This window comes from Neopsephotus bourkii, unplaced genomic scaffold (assembly GCF_033783945.1).
Source record: "Neopsephotus bourkii isolate Nb327-2 ecotype Australia unplaced genomic scaffold, CSIRO-AGI_Nbou_v1 NB_1234, whole genome shotgun sequence".
In the NCBI taxonomy this organism is placed as follows: domain Eukaryota; kingdom Metazoa; phylum Chordata; class Aves; order Psittaciformes; family Psittacidae; genus Neopsephotus; species Neopsephotus bourkii.
This window is the reverse complement of record NW_026901719.1, coordinates 2,800,107-2,822,512: the sequence shown is the minus strand read 5'-3', so window position 1 is coordinate 2,822,512 and position 22,406 is coordinate 2,800,107. Positions and strand designations below refer to the sequence as shown.

General features: G+C 38.4%; 2 protein-coding genes across 2 annotated transcripts in view; one reads left to right on the top strand and one right to left on the bottom strand.

Annotated features, from left to right (window-relative positions):
* Positions 1 to 861: 861 nt before the first annotated feature.
* Positions 862 to 19,637, bottom strand: SYAP1 (synapse associated protein 1). Its single transcript, XM_061364528.1, has 9 exons — positions 19,323 to 19,637; positions 14,296 to 14,414; positions 13,315 to 13,381; positions 11,594 to 11,667; positions 11,094 to 11,233; positions 9,269 to 9,414; positions 4,554 to 4,612; positions 3,446 to 3,593; positions 862 to 1,871 (listed from the first exon to the last, which is right to left on the bottom strand). Exons 1-9 carry the CDS (start codon positions 19,522 to 19,524, stop codon positions 1,744 to 1,746), a joined length of 1,083 nt encoding a protein of 360 aa, XP_061220512.1. The 5' UTR covers positions 19,525 to 19,637; the 3' UTR covers positions 862 to 1,743.
* Positions 19,638 to 19,877: 240 nt separating this feature from the next.
* The window catches only part of CTPS2 (CTP synthase 2), a 65,352-nt gene continuing 62,823 nt past the window's right edge, over positions 19,878 to 22,406 (top strand). The window contains exon 1 of the mRNA XM_061364535.1: positions 19,878 to 20,579. The gene's annotated coding sequence lies outside the window, so the exon portion shown is untranslated. The remainder of the gene's footprint in view (positions 20,580 to 22,406) is intronic.

Here is a 22,406-nt window from a genome sequence, read left to right as displayed (position 1 = left end):
TATGTCAAACTGTATGCAGACAGAGATCCTAACGTCTCCAGCTTAAATCTGTAAGCAGTTGTATTTGTCAAGTGTAAACATTAAGCTTTGAATAGTCTGATTTTTGTAAGCGTAACAGATTCAACTTTTGCAGCCTTTAATTAATTCCAGATATTAAAAGCTCCTAAAGTACTTATTTAGCATGACTTGCATCTGTTAACCAAAAGTGAAAAACACTATAAAGAACACAAATTGTGCTCAAGATAATTTGTAGTTGAGAAAGTGAATTGTAATAAAGAAACTAATTGGAGAAGCCAAATGGATGCAGGTTTAAATCAATTCATTTCCATAATAAGAAATACAGGAGGGCTTTCTGTCCAAGTTACTAACAATTTTAAATAGTCCTTTTTTACAGCAATAGGAGTTAGACATACTTAGTGCTTTTCAGTTCCCATGTGATGAATAGTTACAGCTGAGGCTGGATAACTTCAGCTTCTTTATTAAAAGTTTTCTGTAGAATTTTGTCAGCAAGACAGAGTTTACTGTATGTAACATACCTATATAATTCAATTGGGCTTAATGGCTCCTATCTTTTATCCACTTTTCCTTCATATTTGGAATTGCATGAATATTTTGTCACCTAAGTTTATGAAACAGATGACAAATAGAACGTAGTATTTTCATTTATACACAAAGATACTGACTTAACAGTAAAGCTACAGGAAACATCCAGATGTCTAGGAATCAAAAAGTCTTTTAAAGAAAACTTTTCTATTTAAATTCCATATCTTATACATGGTGACAAAAGTATATTTTTGAAACCTGTTCAAATCTCAAATATGTTTGTCTCTCATTCTGCCCTCCTCCAAGCAAATGAGCCAATTTTATACATATCTACAGTATTAAATAAAGATGCCCAAACCAGTCACATTTTTTACAGAAATGTTTCAGCAGTTAAAATAAACAATTTGTTCTCACTCAGATGGCAAAATTAAATGGAAACATAACAATCTTGTGAAGAAAGAATGCATTAAACCATATCTCTCTGTGGGGAAAGGCAGCATCTTAATATTATGATTTAATAACAGCTTGGTTCAAGCAGTTAAGAACTTTGTTCTTACTTAAATGCTTAAATGTTTGCCAGTTAATCATACCTAGTTGATAATTAATCAGTAGTTCTTTTGGAGTCTGATTTAGTATTTTGTTTAACAAAGTATCAGAAGTTATTCAACAGGGTTTTCTATAAACTCTTTGGCTATAATCACTAAGGAAGTTAAATACACATGAAAGCTATGAGCTACAAGTACCTTAAAAACAGTACACATTTACAGATTATACAGGGATCAGAGTGCACAGGTCAGGACAGAGTTATTATCAAGGTCTAAGTTACTTACAACATCCGTTTTTACATCCAAAACTGAAGGCTGCAGACAAAAAGTTTGAGATTCTTAGGTCTAGAAATCTCTTTGCGGAGCTTCTTGACCACCTAAGATGGCCACAAACTAAACTGCTGCTTCATGTAATGTTACCGCTTTTAATTATGACATATAACCTGCTATGTCTGTCTCCTTTTTTTTTTCTTTTGAAGAATGTAGTTCAGAAACTGCTCATAAAGAACAGAAATACTGGTTGTATTCCCATATGGAATTATAACAATTTTAGATTCTTTTATGTCTTTTGAAGATATTTCATAAGGAAAATATGAAAGCAGAAATCCACAGTCTTCAAAAAAAGCTTAGCGTTGTGGTGATTTTGTGAAAATGCTTAATTTTCTTCTTGCAGCATTTCTTCTATTTCTTTATCCCAGTTTTCATCACGCTTTTCTGATTCTGTTACCACCTCATACTCCTGAAGCTCTTGTTGCAATTCCTTTTCCCAGTCAGCAGTTTCTTCTACAAAAGATAAGTAACGTGTAAAAATTAACATGATAATATAGCATGTAGCTTATTTACATAAAAGTAGATGAATTTGCACTCAATCTCTTTCATATTCCCTCAGCTTTATGAACAATTCTCCTTAAAACCTAAAGAAACTTCAAGACCAGACATTTCATCATCTTATTGACCACAAACAGGAATTAATTACTATACATGTTTCTATTCCTATGTGTGTACTATAATAAAGATACAAAAAGTAAATAGGTGACTTAGTTGAAACAGGCCTCCCTTTGCAAGCTCATTTCCTACAGTCTTTCAGTTTAATGTCAACCAAATTTATTTTTGTACTTTTAAATCCCCAGCAAAAATTTAATGACATTCATAATTTTGTTCGGTATACTCTTATGTAGTTAAACGAGACAAAAACAAACCTCAAACCCAAGATCAAATACTATGGATAATTTAGAAAAAGCAGCAGGTACTCTCTTTGCTGACACTTGTAGCTAGGCAGGCTCATTTAATCAGTGTTAAGGGTAATCATATTACATACTTCAGGGCAAAAAATGAGTCAGAAAGCATTCCTGTGTTGTCAATCAGTTTTAATTAGCTCTACCTATCATATGCAAGAGTATGGGGGAGGAGATGGGCGTTTGATGTGTTACACGTTGGTTAGTACTTCAGCCTAGATATGAAGGTACCTAATTCCATAGTCCAAGTCACTATGGCCAGCAGAGATTTTTCCAACATGCTGCACATTAATGACTTACTGGAACACTTCCATCAAAAAGCTAGATGCAAAGAACTGATACTAGTTATTGGAATTCTTCAAGCTTGGCTACGTATTGGAAAAAAACCCACAACTTCAGAAAACAAGGATTCAGCAACATGAAAAACGTATGTTAAGATGAATTCTGAAAATTATATTATGATAAGCATCTACATATACAAGTGTTTTCACAGTAAGCTGTTCATTGCGTATGGACAGAGCCACATTATCACAGATTGGTTTTATGCTTTTTACACTGATATTAGTTCTTCTGAATTACTTTAAGTGTAAGCCCCATTTTATTTCTTCTCATCATTCTCAAAGGTATTTCTTAAATTTTAACTTTTCAAAATGCGTGAAAAACGTTTTACAGCAGAGGCATCTGCAATCTCACAGTCCGGTGCAAATACTGCCTTTTTAGATGGTTTAACAAGAAGAAAACATTGCCTGACTTTCAAATACTGTACTTTACCTCCAGGATGTCAATTAAGGAAAGAAAAATTTGTACACGTGAAGACCTATGAAAGAGAAGGCAGGGAAAGGAGGAGGTAGACAGAAAAAAAAGGTATTCTACTGTCAGTTCCATAAAAGAGCCACTTTAAGAAGGTTCTTTGGATATAAATTCTTCACAGCTAGCATTTTGTATAACACATGGTTCAACTGTGGTGAGAATTAGCATTAATTTCTGCAATATACTGCAGGTCATTTCACTCGCTTTGAAACGGTAAAAAAAAAAATCTACTTTCCTAAATTGAATTATTTATTACATCAACCTGTCTTAGAATTTCTGTATTTAAGATACAGAACATAACAATAGGTTTACCTTCTACTACTGAAGTCTCTTCTTTCTTTTTGTCTAGCACCAGTTGTTCCATTTCTTTTCTTAGGTCTTCCTGATTTAGATTACAGGCATCAAAGGCATCACTCACAAATTCTGATACACCTGGACTTGTGGAAATCTCTTCCTCATCCTGCAGCAAGACATTTTTGTATAAGCTTATGCAAAAAGGGGGGAAAAATGCCACCAATGGATACTTCCATTTACGTTGACTGTCTTTTAGATAGTTAGCAAAAAAAGCAAACCAAACGCATTACTTTTAAAGAAAAATAGCCCATAAAGAAAAATAGTTGTAAAAGTATTTTTGTACAAAGAGAGATGTTCGATAATTGTATTGAAAATTATCTGCCTTTCATCCTAGGCTTCCTCCTGTGTTCTCCTAACTTTAATTCTGTTTCTGTAATCTTCAGTAACAATAATAAAACAGTACCTATGACTAAATTTTGACTACAATTTTGTACAGTTCTTTACACACAAGTAAGATTGAGAGAATTGTTCTTTGTAAATTCTTCCAGCTTAATTTAGTCCACTGCATATTACCTGCAAGTGAAGCTCTGCTTCTGCCAAGAGTGTTTGTTGGCATGATTTTACAATTCAGAAATGAACAAGAGTCATTATGCATCTAATTTAAAGGTTTTTAAAGTATCAAGCAAAACTCTTCTTGCCATTACAATAAAATAATGTTGCTATTACATTGTATCATTTAGATTTCCTATACTTAAGCCTGACAACTGCTGAAGAGTTGGACAGAACATGGATCACAACTATATTTTTATGAAGTTATTCCTCATGTCTAAATACAGTGCAAACCTACTCAAAATATTCTGGAAGTATCACTCTTCAGAGTGAAAACATGTCTTATTAAAATGTGCAAGATACTACTTATGGCTTAGATAAACTACTGTTTCCTCTTTTGAAAAGGAGTTTAAAGCGTATGCACTAAAAATTAGTATCACAGCAAAACAGCAGCAGGTTAGGACTGTCAGATATTATATTACTATGGCTTCATAGCACAACATGCTCAAACTTGCTGTTACCTATAAGTAACAGTTTCACATACTAAATATCAGATAAAATATAACAGCATCTTTACCTCTTGAGATTTTATTTGAGGCTTTATTGCAACAGGTGGTGTTTTTGGCCGTACTGTTTCTATTAAGGGGGAAAAAAAATAAGGTAGATTACATTTAAATATTTCAAGATCTAATTTAATCTGCATACCTATTAAATGTACAAGAAAATATTTAAGTTTTAAGGAATCCTTGTGGTTAAATGCTGAATTCAGACATAGATAAAGCACTTGCAACAACAAAATGGAGGAGAAACCATTTTCTATTCTTAATTACGGCAAATTTAGCAAACCATTTCCTCATTATGACTCTAAAGTTAAATCACAGGAACCCCCTGCCCCTCAAAAACATCCAGAGAACTAGGTAAATAGGAACAGTTGGGAATCTCAAATAATGCCTTCTTTCAGGTAGAACACTTAAAGATTGCATCACACGTCACAAGATCTTTGAAGTTACAAACATGTAGACCTGGCTGGGTATTACCACTGACATGAGCACTAGTTAGCTCTTTGGTATATCAGACCGTCTGTATGCAGACCCCTAAATGTACACAAGAAGAGTGTTCCTCAGCCTCACCTTCTTTCACACGAAGAAGCCACCAAAAAACCCCCACAAAACCTAGAAGTAGATCCCAGTTTCCTAAGAAAACTCACTGTGCATGCTGTATATAACAGCATGGTGCTAGGAAGGCAATGATTCTTTTACAAGTAAAGACAGATCTTTTTCTTGGCAGGTAAAGGAACACCGAAGCATTCTTCCTCATACAACTAGCAGGGTAGAGTTGTCACAATAAAGAGCGAGGTGGCTGCAAGAACAATTAACATACACGGAAGGTTGTGGTAGTGATGGAGTGCTTGCTTGGCAGTTCTATTTGTTTAAACATGCAATGCTGCTCTGAGTTTGCAGCTTTGCTTACTGCAATGTGTCCAAGTGGACCCTTCCTGCTTACTCAGCAGTTTCTGAAGGGGGCATTATCTTTTTTTTTTTAGGTTTTATTTTTAGAATTAAGATCAGTTCTAATTAAAATAACTCCTTAATTGGTAGCTGTCATTGCTTATGCAGCTCATCTATTCAATGCCCACTGTTGTTTATCCTCTCTTCCTTCCCTTTGTCCTCCCAGTCTTCAGAGGACCTGTTACTGCACCGAGCTCCACAAAGAGACTCCAGCACTCCTGGTTCAAGGAGGCTGTAGAACATGGTACTCTTTGCTGTTCAGCACCAAATGCCCAAACCACCATGCAACAGAGGTGCTTCAAACTCCACCTGCTGCTCTCATGCAAAGGTGGCATGGCAGCTCTGCACTGGGCCACGCACCAGTCTGATATGACTAACATACCATTAGTCTTGTGCTGGATCTACCGGCCTGGCATCATCTCCTCCACTGCTGATGTGCTCTTTGCCCCTGAGGTAACTCCACTGCCAAATAAATAGTTACTAATACCTGGAGAAGGACTAAAACTTCACATTTTGTTATAGATCTTACATAGTCTCTGCACTAAGATCCATATGCCCTTCTTCTTTCCTTTCGCATCAACCATACTAATTTTACTTTGTGAAAACAGCAGGTAAGGAGGCGACAGAGATAAAAATAGAAGGCAATTAATTCTATTTTATAGACAGTCAGCTTTAAGAAGAAACTCTTAACATTATGAAGAGTTACCAACAGGCAATTACTTGTTAACCTCCAGCTAGGGAATTGAACCTTCAAAAAGGTTCTTTAAATAAAAAATAACGCTGATGATTCAGAGCTTCCCAAGTCTATACAATTTTCAAATCCAACAAAATACGCATTTACTACAGTCTGGTAAATGTCTCTCTGCCATTACAGGAAGTCTATCTGCATATTCTGTACTGGTCTTCTGAATTTTATAACATCTATAGGAGGTCAAAAGACTGTGCTGCTTTTTTTTTTTTTAATTTAGATGAAGGTATGTTTTGTTCTCAGTCACAATGGTAATTTTACTATTATCCAGCAACTTTATCTTCCAAGGGTTTAGCTGACTCAAAGACAACAGTTCCGTCGTTCAATAGGGTCAGTTGCCATCTCTTCTGTAGAGTTGAGCCACTTCAAGTAAAGCAGCTAGTTTAGCAAATGTGAGCATTGTGGGGTTCAAAGACAAACAAAAAAACCCAAACAAACAAAAACAAACAAATACACCAAACAAAAAAAATAGAAAAAAGATTATGCTGCTCAAAGAGCTTACAGTTTAAGACTGCCCATTTAATTACATATTTAGCTTACATAAAGGAATCCCTCAGCACTGATTAATGATAGAGTAACTTTGATTTGACCTTCCAGTCAGCCACAACAGCGGCAGCTTGCTTTTCTTTTCCGAAATTGGTTTACTGAAGCAACGTATGCAGAAACAGAAATAAAATAAAAAGCTCAGCGGAAAGGGGAAGCAAACTAATAGCAGACTTCAGTCTTACAAACAGCAGTCAAGAAAGTATCTTCTGGCAGAATTTGTTTCTAATCTTTCCAAATGCAACCATTTCCTCTATACAAAGGACTAAATGAAAGGATCTAACACTCAAAAACCTATTGTGAGACATTACAGAAACCAAAGAAGACAATCACTACTTTTAATAGTCTACAATATAATCCTATCAGTTGGTGTAATTAAAAAACCCAGAGAACAGAAATTAGAAAAAGAAAAACAAAAACACACACATACAAGAAAAAAACCCAAACCCAAACAAATAAGCGAAGAAATACAAGAAGAAAACTTGATAAATGCATTTAGATGCCATTTAAGTGCAAAAGTTTATGAAATTATGAGAATTCTAGCAATTTGTTGAATTGATACCACCTGTATAGGGTAAGAGTGAACACAATTTGCTCACAGAAAATGGCAAAAATGGGAGCTGAATATGATGTGAGTGTACAAGTGACATGACCAGGGAAACAGGAAATGAGCCCAAACACAGTCTGCACTGAAAAGTAAAGGCAAAAGCTTTCTGTTATGATTAAAGAGTTCGTGTAGGACATTTAAGGGTAGCTCTCTTACATGAGAGATAAAAATTAAGTTTCAGCTTACATAACTGATTGTTTCTCCACATGTATCATAATTTCTCTATCACTCTTCTGTTTCTATGGTGAGAAAAAGAACATGCTTACAAAACTGTGAGAAAAATCACTATCGTGTAATTCTCACCTTTTTTTAAACCTGCATGTATTTTTTATATTAAAGGTACAGAAGAAAAACCCCGAACACAAGTCCTGTACTCCTTTGCTTAAAGCAGTCTTTTGAAGTACAATAAGCAAAAGAATTACATCATTATAGCAAACGGCTAAGTCATTTTGGGCTATCTGTATGCTGTCTTTCTCAACCTTCTCAGGGAGGGAACCCTGCTCCCAACAGCACATTGCTGTGTGCTGGCAACAGTTACTCTCTTCAAAGGCAAGCATTCTCTCAAGTGCACATGGCATGTGGTCACTTGCCAGACACTCGCCTAGATCTCTGTGCTCCATGTAATACAATCACAAGGCCATGTGTTTTTTTAAGCTTACAAAGCATGAGTAGTGTTTCTGTGACTGACAGCAAGCATGCTGCTCAACATGGGGACATGTTGCCATGTGTGACTTTATAAAGCCCATTGGGACAGCAGACAACTGTTTTGGATAAAAGAAGTCAGAATTGGTGCTTCTTGGCCTGCAGTAGATTCTGGAGTGATCTGTCCTGCCAAAATTGCTTGGAATATTACTTTTTTCTTTCTAGATAGGGATCTTGCCTCAAGAAAGAAAACACCAATATGAAAAGATATATTTGAAAGGGGGAAAAAGAATGAAATTAATAGTGATCAGTTTGCTGTCAGTCATGCCAGCAGTGTCAACAGGACTTAAGCATTAACTATTTCACGGATGATGACAGATTTTTGATGTAGGGAATACAAGAATTGGTATCAAGATGCAGCAAAGGCTTTCTCCTTCTGCCTAATGCCTACCCAACCTGCCAAGTTCCTTCAGGTGTGTAACCTGGGGTGGTGAACATACCTAGCTTAAGCTAAGATTACTAGTTACTTTTTGTGTCTTTGCCAGTAACTGCTTTCTACTCTTTAAGCTGCATATACTCTTGCTTGCAGAATTTGTTTACATGCAGATAAGATGCCAAGTGGTTCTTAAGAGGGTCAGTAAAAATAATCTGTATAAAATGATAAATGTAACTGAAGACACGTTGAAGTGGCTTTTCCATCTCAAGGTTGAATCCCAAGTAGTCTCCTGGTCTCTATCTTCCTCCACTTCTGTAATACACTGTAGAACTTTCTACATCCTGCAATCATCTCTGCCTCTGCCACCACAATAATTCTATGCCCGTATCACTCATTAACGTCTGTTTGGCCTGAGGTCTAAGCAAAAGCTAAGAGCAAACTGTCAGCTGGCTAGGTTGGCTAGTACCTGTTGTCTTACTAGGTGAAACAAAGTTACCTCCTACTACTTTTTGACAAGTCAAAAAAAGCACACCAGAGACCACTAGGGGTCTTGAGCTGCTACAAGCCATGTATAACATTTTCTTTCTTGAGATTTTCACTCTTCTGACAAAGTTGGCTGGAATCGTGAAATGGTTTAAAACCACTAGGAGCCTCCTCTTCCCCAGTCTGGACAAACACACCGAGTATGACAAGAGAAGCCCCAATTTAGTGAGAAATCCAGAATAAAAATTCAGTGTCACCTGATGTGCACCATCAGTATGCCTGACACTAACTTAGTGAGCTGTCCTAAAACAAATCCTTTCCATACCTTTCAGTTCACTATCCTCTTCTCTGCCTTTGTTCTCTTCTTTTCCTGCTGCTTGCTGTTGAGCTGCAAGTGCAGTGAGTTGTGCAGACTGTTTAATTAGAGACACCCTGTAGAAATAATTTCTCCAGAACACCTCCTCCTTTACGCTAGAGAGAACAAATTTTGATTACTACATTTGGAAATATGGTTCCTTTTAACATCTAGCAATGAAATAAAATTAAATTTGCAGAGGGACAAAGTAGACATAGGTGACATTTAAGTAAAAACTTTAAAAGGAAGTTTGTAATATTAACACAGTTAAAAAAATAATCTATCATCGTAGAAGTTCTTGATCTCTTACACGACTGTTACAATTGAGTTAAACCTATAATAATGTTTTGACTTTAGAAAAGCTTAACAGCATGCTGCAATACATAATTGGGAAAAACAGAATAGCATAATATCTCTCTTGTGAAATTATGTGGGGAGTGAAGTTATCTTCCTGCCCATTCAGGCAAACAGTGACTACTGAGATTATGAACAGAGGAAAAAAACCTGTTAAGCAATGTAGAATAGGCAAGGACAGCACGACCAGAGGCTGAAGACAGAGCATCAGGGACAGATACGATGAAGACCTAGAATATTTAGTACTGACAGTAGCACATAACATCAGGGAAGGGGGTAAATAAAATGAGAAGCTGGGAAGCTTTATATAAAAGGAGGAGACTTAAGACAGAAAAGCTCATGATGTTTTCTTTCCTGTTTCCATCTTTAGACAAGGAGACTAATGTTAGGAACTCCTACTTAACAAGAACCTGTGAAACAAGCTTTCGGAGCAGCATCTGGAACTGGATCAGAAAGGAGAACAGCACTTGAATGAAGCTGGGATCAAAAAGCCATAGTGGAACAGGCCGTAACCACTGGGACAAAGGCCTTATGGATCTTTTAGTTAGGTCCACCAGAAGGACAGCAGTTGCAACACACAGCTTTTCCTGCCGCCTGTTCGAAACGAGTTTTTCTTACTTGCACTGCTACTGTTTTGTGATGCATTCTTTCACCATTTCTCCAGGGGGCCTCTGACTCTCCCTAATAACCTTTCTGGGGTGTCAGTTACACCAACAGATCAAAGCACTTTTGTTGCTGCATTTACCATGGTTTTGGGAAAAAGATTTTCAATTAATTTAGCACACTGAATACAGAAAAAAATTAAGGCTTCTCCCATTCGTAAGTCCACAGGTCCTTATTAGTTTGAATGCCTAATGGATCTACTTGTGTTCTTTCCTAAGACTACTAAACCACAATGCACATGCAATATTTCATGCATTTTAAATTAGATCTAGAGGAAGTACATAAAGAATTGAAGGAAGTGAAAATAACAAGAAGTAATTTATGAATATATACACACACACCAGAAGCACAAGGATACACAGTTGTAAGAGCTGGAGCACCTCTCTGAAGACAGGCTGAGACAGCTGGGTTGTTCAGCCTGGAGAAGACTCCAGGGAGACCTTAGAGCAGCCTTCCAGTAACTAAAGAGTAACTACAACAAACCTGGAGGGACTTCCTACAAGGGCATGTAGCGATAGGATAAGGAAGAATGACTTTAAACTGAACACAGGCAGATCTAGATTAGATATTAGGAAGAAGTTCTTTACTGTGAGGGTGGTGAGGGACTGCACAGGTTGCCCAGAGAAGCTCCATCCCTGGAAGTATCCAAGGCCAGGCTGGATGAAGCTTTGAGCAACCTAGTCTAGTGGAAGCTGTCCTTGCCTATGGCAGGGGGTTGGAACTAGATGATCTTTAAGGTCCTCTCCAGCCACAATAGTAACCATCAGAAATTACTTACTGTTTGGGAACGAGATCAAACCTCATCCTGTTGAGAAGTTCATCTTCCTGTAACATCACCATTGCAACAGGGTACATTTGATCAAAGTCAAAATTAAACTGCACACCTGCCGGAGGATCCCGCAGAAAATTTCGTTTATCCTTTGAAGAATATATTTATAGTCATTAACTGATATCAGAAAAAGGATATCGTATTTCACACACGAGACCAGCAATGGAATCCCAGTTCCCACATTATTTTATCATATCACAAAGCTGCAAAGCTTTTGTTATTGGCTTTATTACTGACCCCAGTAATACTGGGGATCTCCTTTGGCTCAAGTTGATCCTGAAAGAACTATTCAGTCTTGCATGATCAGTGCAGAAACAGACACATTAAAAAAGGACATTGAAAATACATAATCTAATGCCAGCCAAAAAAAAAAAAAAAAAAAAAAAAAGGGAGGAAGTTTTCACCTCTCCATCAGGAAAACTAAATCGTACAGGAAATGAAATACTCACTGCTGACAAGGCCAGTATTTGTTGCTGAATTGTCTCTTCTTCATTGCTGTCTACCCAGGGAGGTACTGCTGCTTCTGTTATTGAAAGAAATAAAATAATTGCATGTGTATTACTTGAACAAAACCTGCCTTAAAGTAACATATAACATAACAAAAATAAGCCCTCATTTCATTTTCGTAAACTAAGCACATGGGACATGAGAGAAACTCTAGGAATGATTTTTTGCTTATTGCAGGTAAACTAGCTAACTAACTAAATATATAAATAATTGCCAATTTCTGTTATTGTAAAACTGGGATTTTCTTTGCAGTGTGCGTCACTCAACTTGGTACCTCTTAGTTACTGAAGTAGTGCTGTAAAACTGGTTAAGCTGCCTGCAAACAGAAATACCTAGATTCACTTTAAACACGTTAACTTTGTCTAAATTAAGTTTTAAAAATAATTTGCTATTCTATTAATTTTCTAATACCCAGAAGACACCAATTCTTTAATGGTGGAGAAAATAAGTTATAAATTTGTTATAAATTACATGTAGTACACTGAATAAGCATACTTGAGGTCAGCTGATTTATATGTTTACACAGATACTTCCAAAATACTTCTATAGGTTATATACAGAGGAAAATAAACTACTGTAGATCTACAGAAATCTACTAATCTCTTCACTGTCAATGCAAATTCAGCCTGCATCTGATGCATCTGTAACAGTTAATTCTTATGCACTTTAACTAGCACTGCTTATCAGACTATGCATCTGACATCAGCAAAATCTTTCACACACATAGATTCCCATCTGATGCTAATGCTTCTTTCAGTAAACCATCCGATAGCCCTTCTTCTGCCAATCTAGCTACCTATTTTCATAAAACTTTCAGAAATATATTAACAGATGACAAAGTTTACTAACAGAGACAAAAAGACAAAAATACAGACAAATGCAGTCACAGAAACAATCCTGCGGGAAGAAATCTGGCTAAAAAAATTAATTGTGGACATTATGCAAAATTTTAGAAAAATCCATTTAAAACCAGCTCATTTTCAAGATTAACAGTAGAGCCACTAACTACTCAAACTGCAAGAAATTACTGCATCCATGTAACATGTTAAAGGAGATAAAAGCCAATGATGAAATGCAACATAAAAAAAAATGTGTGCTTATTTTAAAGTTTAAAATAGATCCACTGCAGGTAATAGTGGGTTAGGGTGGATAACTCAAAGGATTTAGATCACAGATAATTATAAAGCAAATGATTTATGGAAATGTAAAAAAGCAATTATACCTTTACTGTAAGCAGAGCAACACCTACAGCAAAACAAATAACTACAACAGTGCAAACCCTAACTCATGTTTTTAATTTTATTATGAAAATGTGATGATTGCTAAAGCTCAAAAGAGAAATAATCAGTACGCCTGTTTTCAATAAATACACAGGTTTAAGATTCAAAACAACAATAAAAAATTAGCTTTGCTAGCACAGTGATCTTTGAGTTAATTTCAGAAAGCTGAATTTGGTTAAAAAAGCAAATCTAAACCAACTAGACAATGTAACACTAACCTCACTTAAAAATGTTTTCTTCCTATTCCATAACATACTTCAAGTTCTGCCATAATGTGTTTCATTAAACAGAGTTTTGATAGATTAGGTTTAGATATAGCTTAATTATCCAGCTTCCAGCAAGTTTTAGCATATGCAATGTTTATGCAAAAAATCATACATTACCTGATTTTTTTGTTTGCTGCTCTTGGACAAATTTTTTCTGCTCCTTCTGAAAATCTCCAATAATTGTCTGAAATAAAAATTATGAAACCACAATTAAAAAAAAAAAAAAAAAATCACTCCTTTTGTTTCATGTTCACTCAGAAAGTGCTTTCAAATACACTGCAGGATCATGTTCTTATATCCCTGGTGGCCCTTTTTATAAGTTAAAGTGTTCTGCATAAATCATATATGCCCCTTTACTGAAACATTTGACTTTACCTTTAAAAGTTTAAACTATTGTGTACGCTTTCAAAATTACATTTAGAGGTCTATCAAGTTCAGGGGAACAAAAAAATACAGGAGGAAAATCCTAGCTGATAATCTGAACATTGGCATACTATGGATATACAGTTACTGCTTTACCCTATCAAATATGGACAACACAGACTGTTTAAAGATACCCTCTTTGCCTTACAATAAAATTTGGGAGTTGCTCAAGAAATACATCCACTGCAATAAATCAGACTTGTAAAATTGTTAAGTATTATTTAAAGAACGTCTGCTTGGCTGACATAATTTCTCCATTTCTGTTGATGACAAGTTTTCATCAAAAAATTATGTTCCAAAACATCCTTATTGAATTTGGAATTAAAAATAGAAGAATTATCTCAGAAGTCAGCATGCCAAAATCTAGTAGTAACAGTGCAAATGTTCAGTAGTTGAAAGCAGAGGCAAAGAAACCATGAAGCTAGAAATGAATACTCAACTCACAAAACACAAAATTTTATACAGTGAGGTCTTTGGTTTAACAAGTTGTCAAAAAGCACACAAGTCTTTAAGCCTGATAAATTGCTATAATTATTTTTTTCCTTCAACAACACAGTATTTCAGTTTAACACCAGTGAGAGATGCCTTAAAGAAATATTACCACATGCCAGATTTGCCATGTTATAACAATAGAAAGAAAACATATTTTAGATCAAACATCTAGAAATAAAATACCTTATCAATGATACTATCGATTTTTCCTTCTTCTACAGACTTCTTTATTGTCTGTGCTGTTTCAGCAACAGATTCAGATATCTTTTTTGTAGCAGCAGTGGCAAAATTGAAGAGGTAACCTTTCAAAATAAGAAAGAGAAAGATATGAAAAAAAAAATTCCTTGTTCTCTTACTAGATTTATTTTCCTTTCTCTAATAATTCGGACACTTACTTGAAAGCTGCTTTCAAAATCATTTAATACCACTTCTGACCTCCAAAGAACTCCTAAAATCCTATTTATCTTCTCTTAGCTCATATTCTTTAGTGATGATGATCAAACTGTATGTTTGATCACAACTGTCTGTAAATCAAACTTTTACACATAAATCTTGTGTACCAAATTAATGGTCCTTGAAATACTGATTTCCAATGAATGTTCTGAAGCAAAAGAAAGTGTCTTTCCTAATTTCATGTAAGTACTTCAGAGACATTAAGCAGGAAAGTAACTTTAACAACAGTATTAAAACAGGGTGGTGATTCTGGTCTTTTTAAGAAAATCAACATACACAATTAAGTCTCCTGCAGTAAGACAACAAATGCCTGAAACATTTCAGTCGAGTAAAATTTGAGATTCCTTCAAAAGTCTTAAGATAGAAGTTTATTCCTGTTGTTTACCCTTTTTCTATTTTGCATTGTCTTCTTCTTTTTAGTCTTCCTGAGAGGCACTATTGCCCTGTTGGCTTACTTCTGAATACAATCAGCGCCAGAACAACAGTAACAAGTATTTCCAAAGACTAACCAGCATTTTTTTGTATTAGCGGTGCTGAAGTAAAGAAAGGTGGCAGGAAGAGAACTATGTGGCATAGGCAGTTACAAGCAGCAAGATGGGTACTACAAACCTTCAGAAACATTAAATACCAGTTTATTGACAATGGATTTTAAAATAACATTGGTATTATTTCCTCAGGCAATGACACTGTCACAAGCACTTTATTATATTTGAACAGTTGCATTATGACTTAAGATCACAGTTACAGTGTATACAATGATAAAATATTGGTAAGTGCCACTGTAAATATAATAATTACAGGTGGATCTAGATAGATTGAAGCATTGGGCAATCATCAACAGCGTGAATTTTAACAAGCTGAAATACTGGATTCTGCACCTGGAACAGAGTAATACCAGACACAAGTATAAATGGGGGGAGGCTGGAGAGGAGCCCTGCAGAAAGGGACCTGGGGGTGCTGGTTGACAGCTGGCTTAATCTGAGTCAGCAGTGTGCCCTGGCAGCCATGAGGGCAAACTGCATCTGGGGTGTTTTACATACAGTATAAGTAGCTGGCCAAGAGAGGTGATTGTCCTGGTGTACTATCCTGATGTACTCAAGATGTGTAGCCTCACCTCGATTACTGGGTGCAGTTCTGGGCCCCAAAACTTAAGAAGGATGTGAAGGTCCCCGAATGCGTTCAGAGGAGGGCTAGAAAGCCAGTGTAAGGGCTCGAAGGAATGTCCTATGAGGAATGTCTGAAGACTTTGGGGTTGTTTGGTTTGGAGAAAAGGAGGCTGAGAGATGACCTCTGATTGCTCCCTACAGCTTCCTGAGGAGGGGAAGCAGAAAGATCTGATGATCTCTTCACCCTGGTATCCAGGGCTTGGACACTTGAGAATGGTTCAAAGCTGCATCAGGGAGGTTTAGACTGGACATCAGGAAGCATTTCTTTGTTGAGAGGGTGAAGAAACCCAGAAACAGACTTCCCAGGGAAGTGGTCAATGCCCCAAGCCTGTCAAGTGTTTAAGAGGCATCTGGAGAATGCCCTTAATAGCACACTAACTTTTGGTAAGCCCTGAATTAGTCAGGTAGTTGGACTAGATATGGAAGAGACCTAGATGAAAGGGACCATCTAGGTCCATTCCAACAGAAACAGTCTATTCTATTCCAATTCTATGGTTAGAAGTAGTAATGGTAGATCTAAACTGCACAGTAAGTATCAAAAATATTTGAGGCATTGGTAAGAATGAAAAGCACGTGAGAGGATAAGGATGCTTTAGTTATTCCCCAAATTTTACTTTGACCTTTATACAAGGGACTTCAGAAAATCCTCAGTATTTCTGTTTTGAACAAAACCTCCCAACTTCCTTCTCAAGACCTCACAAAGATTCTACTTTCCTTATGGGTTGGAAATGTAAGAAATAACCCTGAAATGCAAAAAAAATGAGTTATTAAATGAGCTGTTAGCCACAGGTAGAATGAATTACTTCAGAGCATTCATGTCACTTTTTGGAAACCTGACTGTTCTTTCTGGCATATAAAATATTCTCTTATTATGGTATCACTCCTAATATAAACACTGAAATATGCAGAGGTCTAGCCAGCCCTTAAGCAAGTTATTTTTATATGTAATTTCTAGTTATAAGCCGCAGAAAGGTGGCAACCGAACTTCCTTCAAGTACTTGCTAGGATCTTTCATAACTGTTATCAGACTTTACAAACCATCACATGCTTCATGTTGTAAAAATACCCTCCTATCTTCTGCACTTTAGATATAGACACATTCTATATGGATACATACTATTCTCCTTATGATAGCAGAGGAAGCAGCAGTCTACTGAATTGTTTCCTTCCTACCAGCTTGTATTGCTTGTTTCCTGTATTCCTGTAAACTCTCATATGCAATTGTTTTAGGTGCAAAAGGTGCTGAAACATTTGCTGTCCATCAATGTTTTTTCTTCTGAACTAAAGTACTTTAAAACTTCAATAAGAGTTGCTACTTTGCCTTAGAAAAATAGACTTAGTGGTAAACACTTCCACTTTCAAGCGACCAAGAAACTTTCCCTCCCTCTTATAAATCTATGCCCATATTAAGAACATGTATCTAGCGATATCTAGTATTAGTTCATACTGACAAACTCTCCTAACCTTTGAAAGAATGCAATAATGAGGAAGAAAAAAGAAAAAAAATAAAATAGGAAACGTACGTAAAGCTTCAGTTTTACCAGTAAAATTCTTTATGTGCTAGGGGAACCTCTCCACACAGCTACACTGGTTGTTAGTCATGCAGATATTTCTAGAGTTATCATGTGTTAAAACAATGACGTGCAAATCCTTATGAAAAAGCCTTTTCACCACAATCTTCTCTAGTGTCACAGACAATGAATCACTAAACCAAATTCTCACTTCCAGAGCAAATTATGGTCTGGACCTTCCTATGTGTAACAGTCAATGCTTACTTTTCTTCTGAAATTCGAAGTCTTTTCTCCATCCTGAACACTGACTACCAGATTAGGATTGTTTTACAATAACCAGACAAGTATTTGTCTGAATTAGAAGAAATCAAACCCCATTCCTTTCCTATAAAAATAACAAAATCACAGAAAGCCCACACCAATTTGTGAGGTACATTATATGTGAGTGACTTCTCCCAATGGGAAATGTTAATTTAGTGACAATTCTGAAAAAAATGATAACCGAAAGGAACATTTGCAGTCATTTACTTGGGTCATATTTTAAACACTGAAGGGTTTTGTTTTGTTTGTTTGTTTAATGTGTTTTGCTCCGAAGTGAGGCAACATTCCTTACCAGTGCACAGAATTGTGTGCAATAAAATATTTCTCACCGCCAGTAAGTACTAAAACAAAGCTCTGAAATACAGAAAAATAATGAAATTAGGGAATTGTGTCACTTCCAAACTTCCAGCTTTATCAATTGCATAGGATTGTTTCATAACTGTGGTAGAGACTACAAAGCTGCATGAAAAACTCCATCTTGTGAAATACGGTAGTTATCCATGCCACAGACTAGACTTAGCAGACATGATTTTAAAGGAGCTTAACAACAAATATATGCAAAAACAAAAATAGAAAAAGGATAGCAAAAAATAACTTTTAAAACTTTTCACCGAGATAGCTTTCCATACTACCTAACCTAACCTGAATTACAGAATCATAAAATCATAGAATAGGTAGGGTTGGAAAGGACCTTAAGATCGTCAAGTGCCAACCCCCCTGCCATGGGCAGGGACACCTCGCTCTAAATCATATTACCCAAGGCCTCATCCAACCTGGCCTTGAACACTGCCAGGGATGGAGCATTCACAACCTCCCTGGGCAACCTATTCCAGTGCCTCACCACCCTAACAGGAAAGAATTTCCTCCTTATATCCAATCTAAACTTCCCCTGTTTAACCCATTACCCCTTGTCCTACCACTACAGTCCCTAATGAAGAGTCCATCCCCAGCATCCCTATATGCCTCCTTCAGATACTGGAAGGCTGCTATGAGGTCTCCACGCAGCCTTCTCTTCTCCAGGCTGAACAGCCCTAACTTTCTCCGCGGATCTTCATATGGGAGGTGCTCCAGTCCCCTGATCATTCTCGTGGCCCTCCTCTGGACTTGTTCCAACAGATCATTTACATCTTAAAAGATATGCTTCAGGCATATTTAAAAAAATTAAAAAAAAAAAAAAACGTCTCTAGGTCCCTTCATGAACTTGTGTTCTTTGCTTTACATCACTGTGCAAGCTACACTGGAGTTGCTGCCATCTAGATGAAAAGCAATTTTCCTATTTATTTGTCGAATTGAGAATAAACATGCTTAACTCATCTGAAAACCTATCTGTATGGTCTAGCTCAGCTGAAGCTTTGGTGTAAATGCCAGTAGCACTAGTAACTTCTAACTTGTAAGCATACATAAATCCGGCCTACCTTCCCTCCTCCAATTGCTATAGTACTCTCACCACGCTGCAGGACCTTACTTCTGAGAATACACAGCTTTTTTAAACCCCACAACAGCACTCCCCCCATGAAGACGCCTGGGCGCGATACCCTCTCCAACAAGTGAGACCATTCACTCAAGCTTTCTCTTTGGATCAAGGTCCCCAGCGGCGACGCGTGTGTGAGGGGAAGGAGCCCCCCCTTCCCACCGCTGCAGTCCCGGGGACTCTCCACCCGCGGGGCGCTGCCTAGCTGGGTGCGGGCGTGTCCCGGAGCTAGCGGTGCTGGGTCGCCTCCCACCTACGCTCCCCAGCGTACAAGGATGGGACACTCACTGCCGAGCCCCTTAGCCTGGCTTAGGAGCGCCTCCGAGTCCGGCTGCTCCGAGCTCTGCACGGTCGCCTCCTTATCGACCACCTCCTCCTCCTCTTCTTCTTCCTCCTCCTCCTCAGCGGAGCTACTCCTCTTCTCCGCTGGCAGCAGCTTCTCCTCACCTACCCGCTCCAGCCCCAACCAGCTGCCCAGGCCCCGCAACATGGCTGAGGAGCGGCAGCCGCACTGGCCCGTTAACGGGCACTCAGAGCTCCAAGGGGCGAGTAGCTTCGAACGCGGAAGCGCAGGCGGTTCGCTCCTTCCGCATGCGCCACTTCCGCCGCCGCATGTGTGGTGGAGGAGTGGGGAGGGCAATAGGCGGGGTGGTGGAGCCGACATACGAAGTGGGGGGAGTGTCGCTGTTCGCCTGGGGCTCCCGCACCGCTGCAGTCCTGCTCGGCTCCCCTGCCCGCGGATGCTTTTCCCCGCTTTGACGGGGTTATTTTGCGGCGCGGGGCTGGAGGGCGGTAAGGGCCGCTGTCGTGGGGTTTCGCCGTCCTCTGTGGGGAGGTGTTCGCTTGAGTTCGGCAGACCCTGGCGGTGATCCAGCGGTGGTTACAACGTAGCGGGTGCACCTCATCTTGGTGGGACAGCTACCCACCTTTAAGACCGCAGAGGTGTCGCGGGGCGGCAAGTCGCAGTCCGGTGACTTACGGTACCCTGGGAGGAGATTGTCACTCTCTTCCCCCGCCCTGCCGCGATCCTCTGCGCCGCTGGCCTGCCTCCCTGCCCGGCCTCCGCTCAGCGTCAGCCCTTTGAGGGCTCTTCCCGCCCAGCACCTGGCCCTGAGGTAATGGCCGCCCCGAGGTAACGGCCACCCGGCGCTGACGCAGGGCAGAGCAGGGCAGGGTGAGGGCAGCTCCTCTGCCGGGACCGACTGCAGCCGGTTGCTCGCCGTGGCGCAGCAGATTTCGGGTGGAGCGCACCCCAATTCCTGCTGAAAGCAACAAGTTTTTGTTGATAGGGCAGAACAGAGTAAATCGTGTTCCTTTCCGCTTGTGCTGATTTCCCGTTCCCAGCGAAATGTTTTTTTCCCAGTATTCGCTTTTTGCTTTCCCTCCCCTAACTCTGTTTCATTCTTCTTTTACAAGTAGCTTCCCTAACCACCTGGATTCCTTTGTTTCTATTGGAAGTAAGCTATGTGTTTCCTTAAGCTGCTGGAAAGTCGCTGTTCTTGCTAAAATCACAGCGGGCTCTTCATTGTGGTTCCTCTAAGCAAGGTAATAGGGCTCGGATGCAGGATGTGCTCGAGGTTTATACCTGTTGTCGAAATAACTTCTCTTAAAATTCTAGGCTACTAAAATAAATTGAATGCTAAAATAGCAGGGGAAAGTTAATTCCTGATGAACCTTTTCTCCTCAGTTAAATATGTTTGATGCCTATGGTCTTCTTTTTGTCCATGTTAACAAGGAAACAATAATTTAGTAGTTCCTGTTATCAAGAACACGACAGGCATTGTTACATTCTTGAACTCTTAAGAGGAGCCTCTCCGAGGATCCAGGCCTTATTTGTCTTCAGTGTAGTAAGAGGAAGGCTTACAAAGTGCATTCACTAGCTGCTGCTTACTGCCAGCAGCCGAAAACCATCCTGTGTTGATTTATATTGAGTTCTCTTGGGTCACGTGTTTTTGCATGTTCCTTTGGATGAATTTGGTGCTTGAGTAAGGAACGATTTTCTTGACTAGAAGGTTTGCTCTGTGGTGAGCCATACTGCCACTATGCAAAAATAATTCCACTGATTAGCCTCCACAGCTGCCTGAATGTAATATGAATGTGACTATGAATGAGATACATCATCCTGTTTCAGATGGGGTGGAAAAATAGTGGCAGAATCTAGGCTTGTCTGAAAGCCAGGTGGAAGAGGAGACCAGCAGGGACAACATCAACAGGAGTTGGTGCGAACAGCAGATTATAGCAACAAGGAAGAAGAATTTCTAATTAGGATAGTAATTATCAGAATGTTTATGGGGTGTTTTTTTCAAATTTTTCTTAATAGTTCTGGATACACTACCATTCATATTCCTACACAGTGCAAGGTGGCATATGTGTATTAGCATCTACTACATTATTCTTCTCCCAGTCATATGATTTATCTAGTATAATATTTGAATCCCTTATTTCATTGTGTGTCTCTTAAAATGAACCAAATTTTCAAGAGAGGAAGTTTCTGTACCTGAATAGCTGTTGTTGCCAGTGCTGGTACTATTGCAGAGTGATGGGAAAAACGATATCTGACTGAGGCTTCACTGCCTGTAATTGGCATTAACTGTTGTGTTTCTTTTTTTAGGGTATGAGGTTTGTTGGGTATTCACAGTTCCCTCCTATGAAGAATAATTTATTTCATGGTCTAGACAGGGAAACAGAGACTCTGACAAGTTGGCCATGCTATAGGTCTCAGAGATGCTTTATCCAGGACTGCCATTCTGAATGCATGATGAGTGTCATAGGCTTTTCTCTAAATGTGAAACTTAATAAAATGCTGTTTTCTAGAAGAGCATTAACTGTTCTTCTGCATTGCAGTCCACAGATGCTAAGTGATTCTTTTTCTGTTTTTTCTCTCACAGTAATTACATGGAGAGGGAGAATGGGTAGGATTGTGAAGGAAGGACTCTAGGGTATTATAAATACAGACATTCTGGTTCAGTTTTTCTTTCTTGGTCTCATGTTCTGTTATCTGTAGGATACTGTAAGACTTCAGGTAAAATGGTTGATACACTGTGAGTTGGAGGAGTGAAAGCTACTGGAAAATGGGGTGGATGCTATAGCCCAATTTTAATAAATTTTTGAAGCTACAGTCACTTTTTAAAGGTAAAGCTACTGGATAGAGCATGTGAGTGTTCTGGCTAATGTAGCAATGAGCTAAATTCTTAAAACGTGAAGTTATTAACTGCTTTAGAAAAAAAATTCAGGGTGAGATTTGTCTTGCCTGACGTGATTCTGAAACTTAGCTGGCTTTTCCTGTCACAGGAGAGGGATATGGCAGATGAACTGTGTTTCTCTGGCACAGCCATGGGGCGGTGTATCAAAATGGTATCTGGTTTTCCATTG

Bases quoted from the DNA above. Each gene is read 5' to 3' on its own strand.
- SYAP1 (XM_061364528.1), bottom strand. From the start codon at position 19,524: ATGTTGCGGGGCCTGGGCAGCTGGTTGGGGCTGGAGCGGGTAGGTGAG. The intron at 13,382-14,295 runs GTATTTTATTTC...TTTTTATTTCAG, and splicing joins TCGATAGTATCATTGATAAG to ACAATTATTGGAGATTTTCA. The intron at 9,415-11,093 runs GTAAGTAATTTC...TGTTCTCTCTAG, and splicing joins TTTGATCTCGTTCCCAAACA to CGTAAAGGAGGAGGTGTTCT.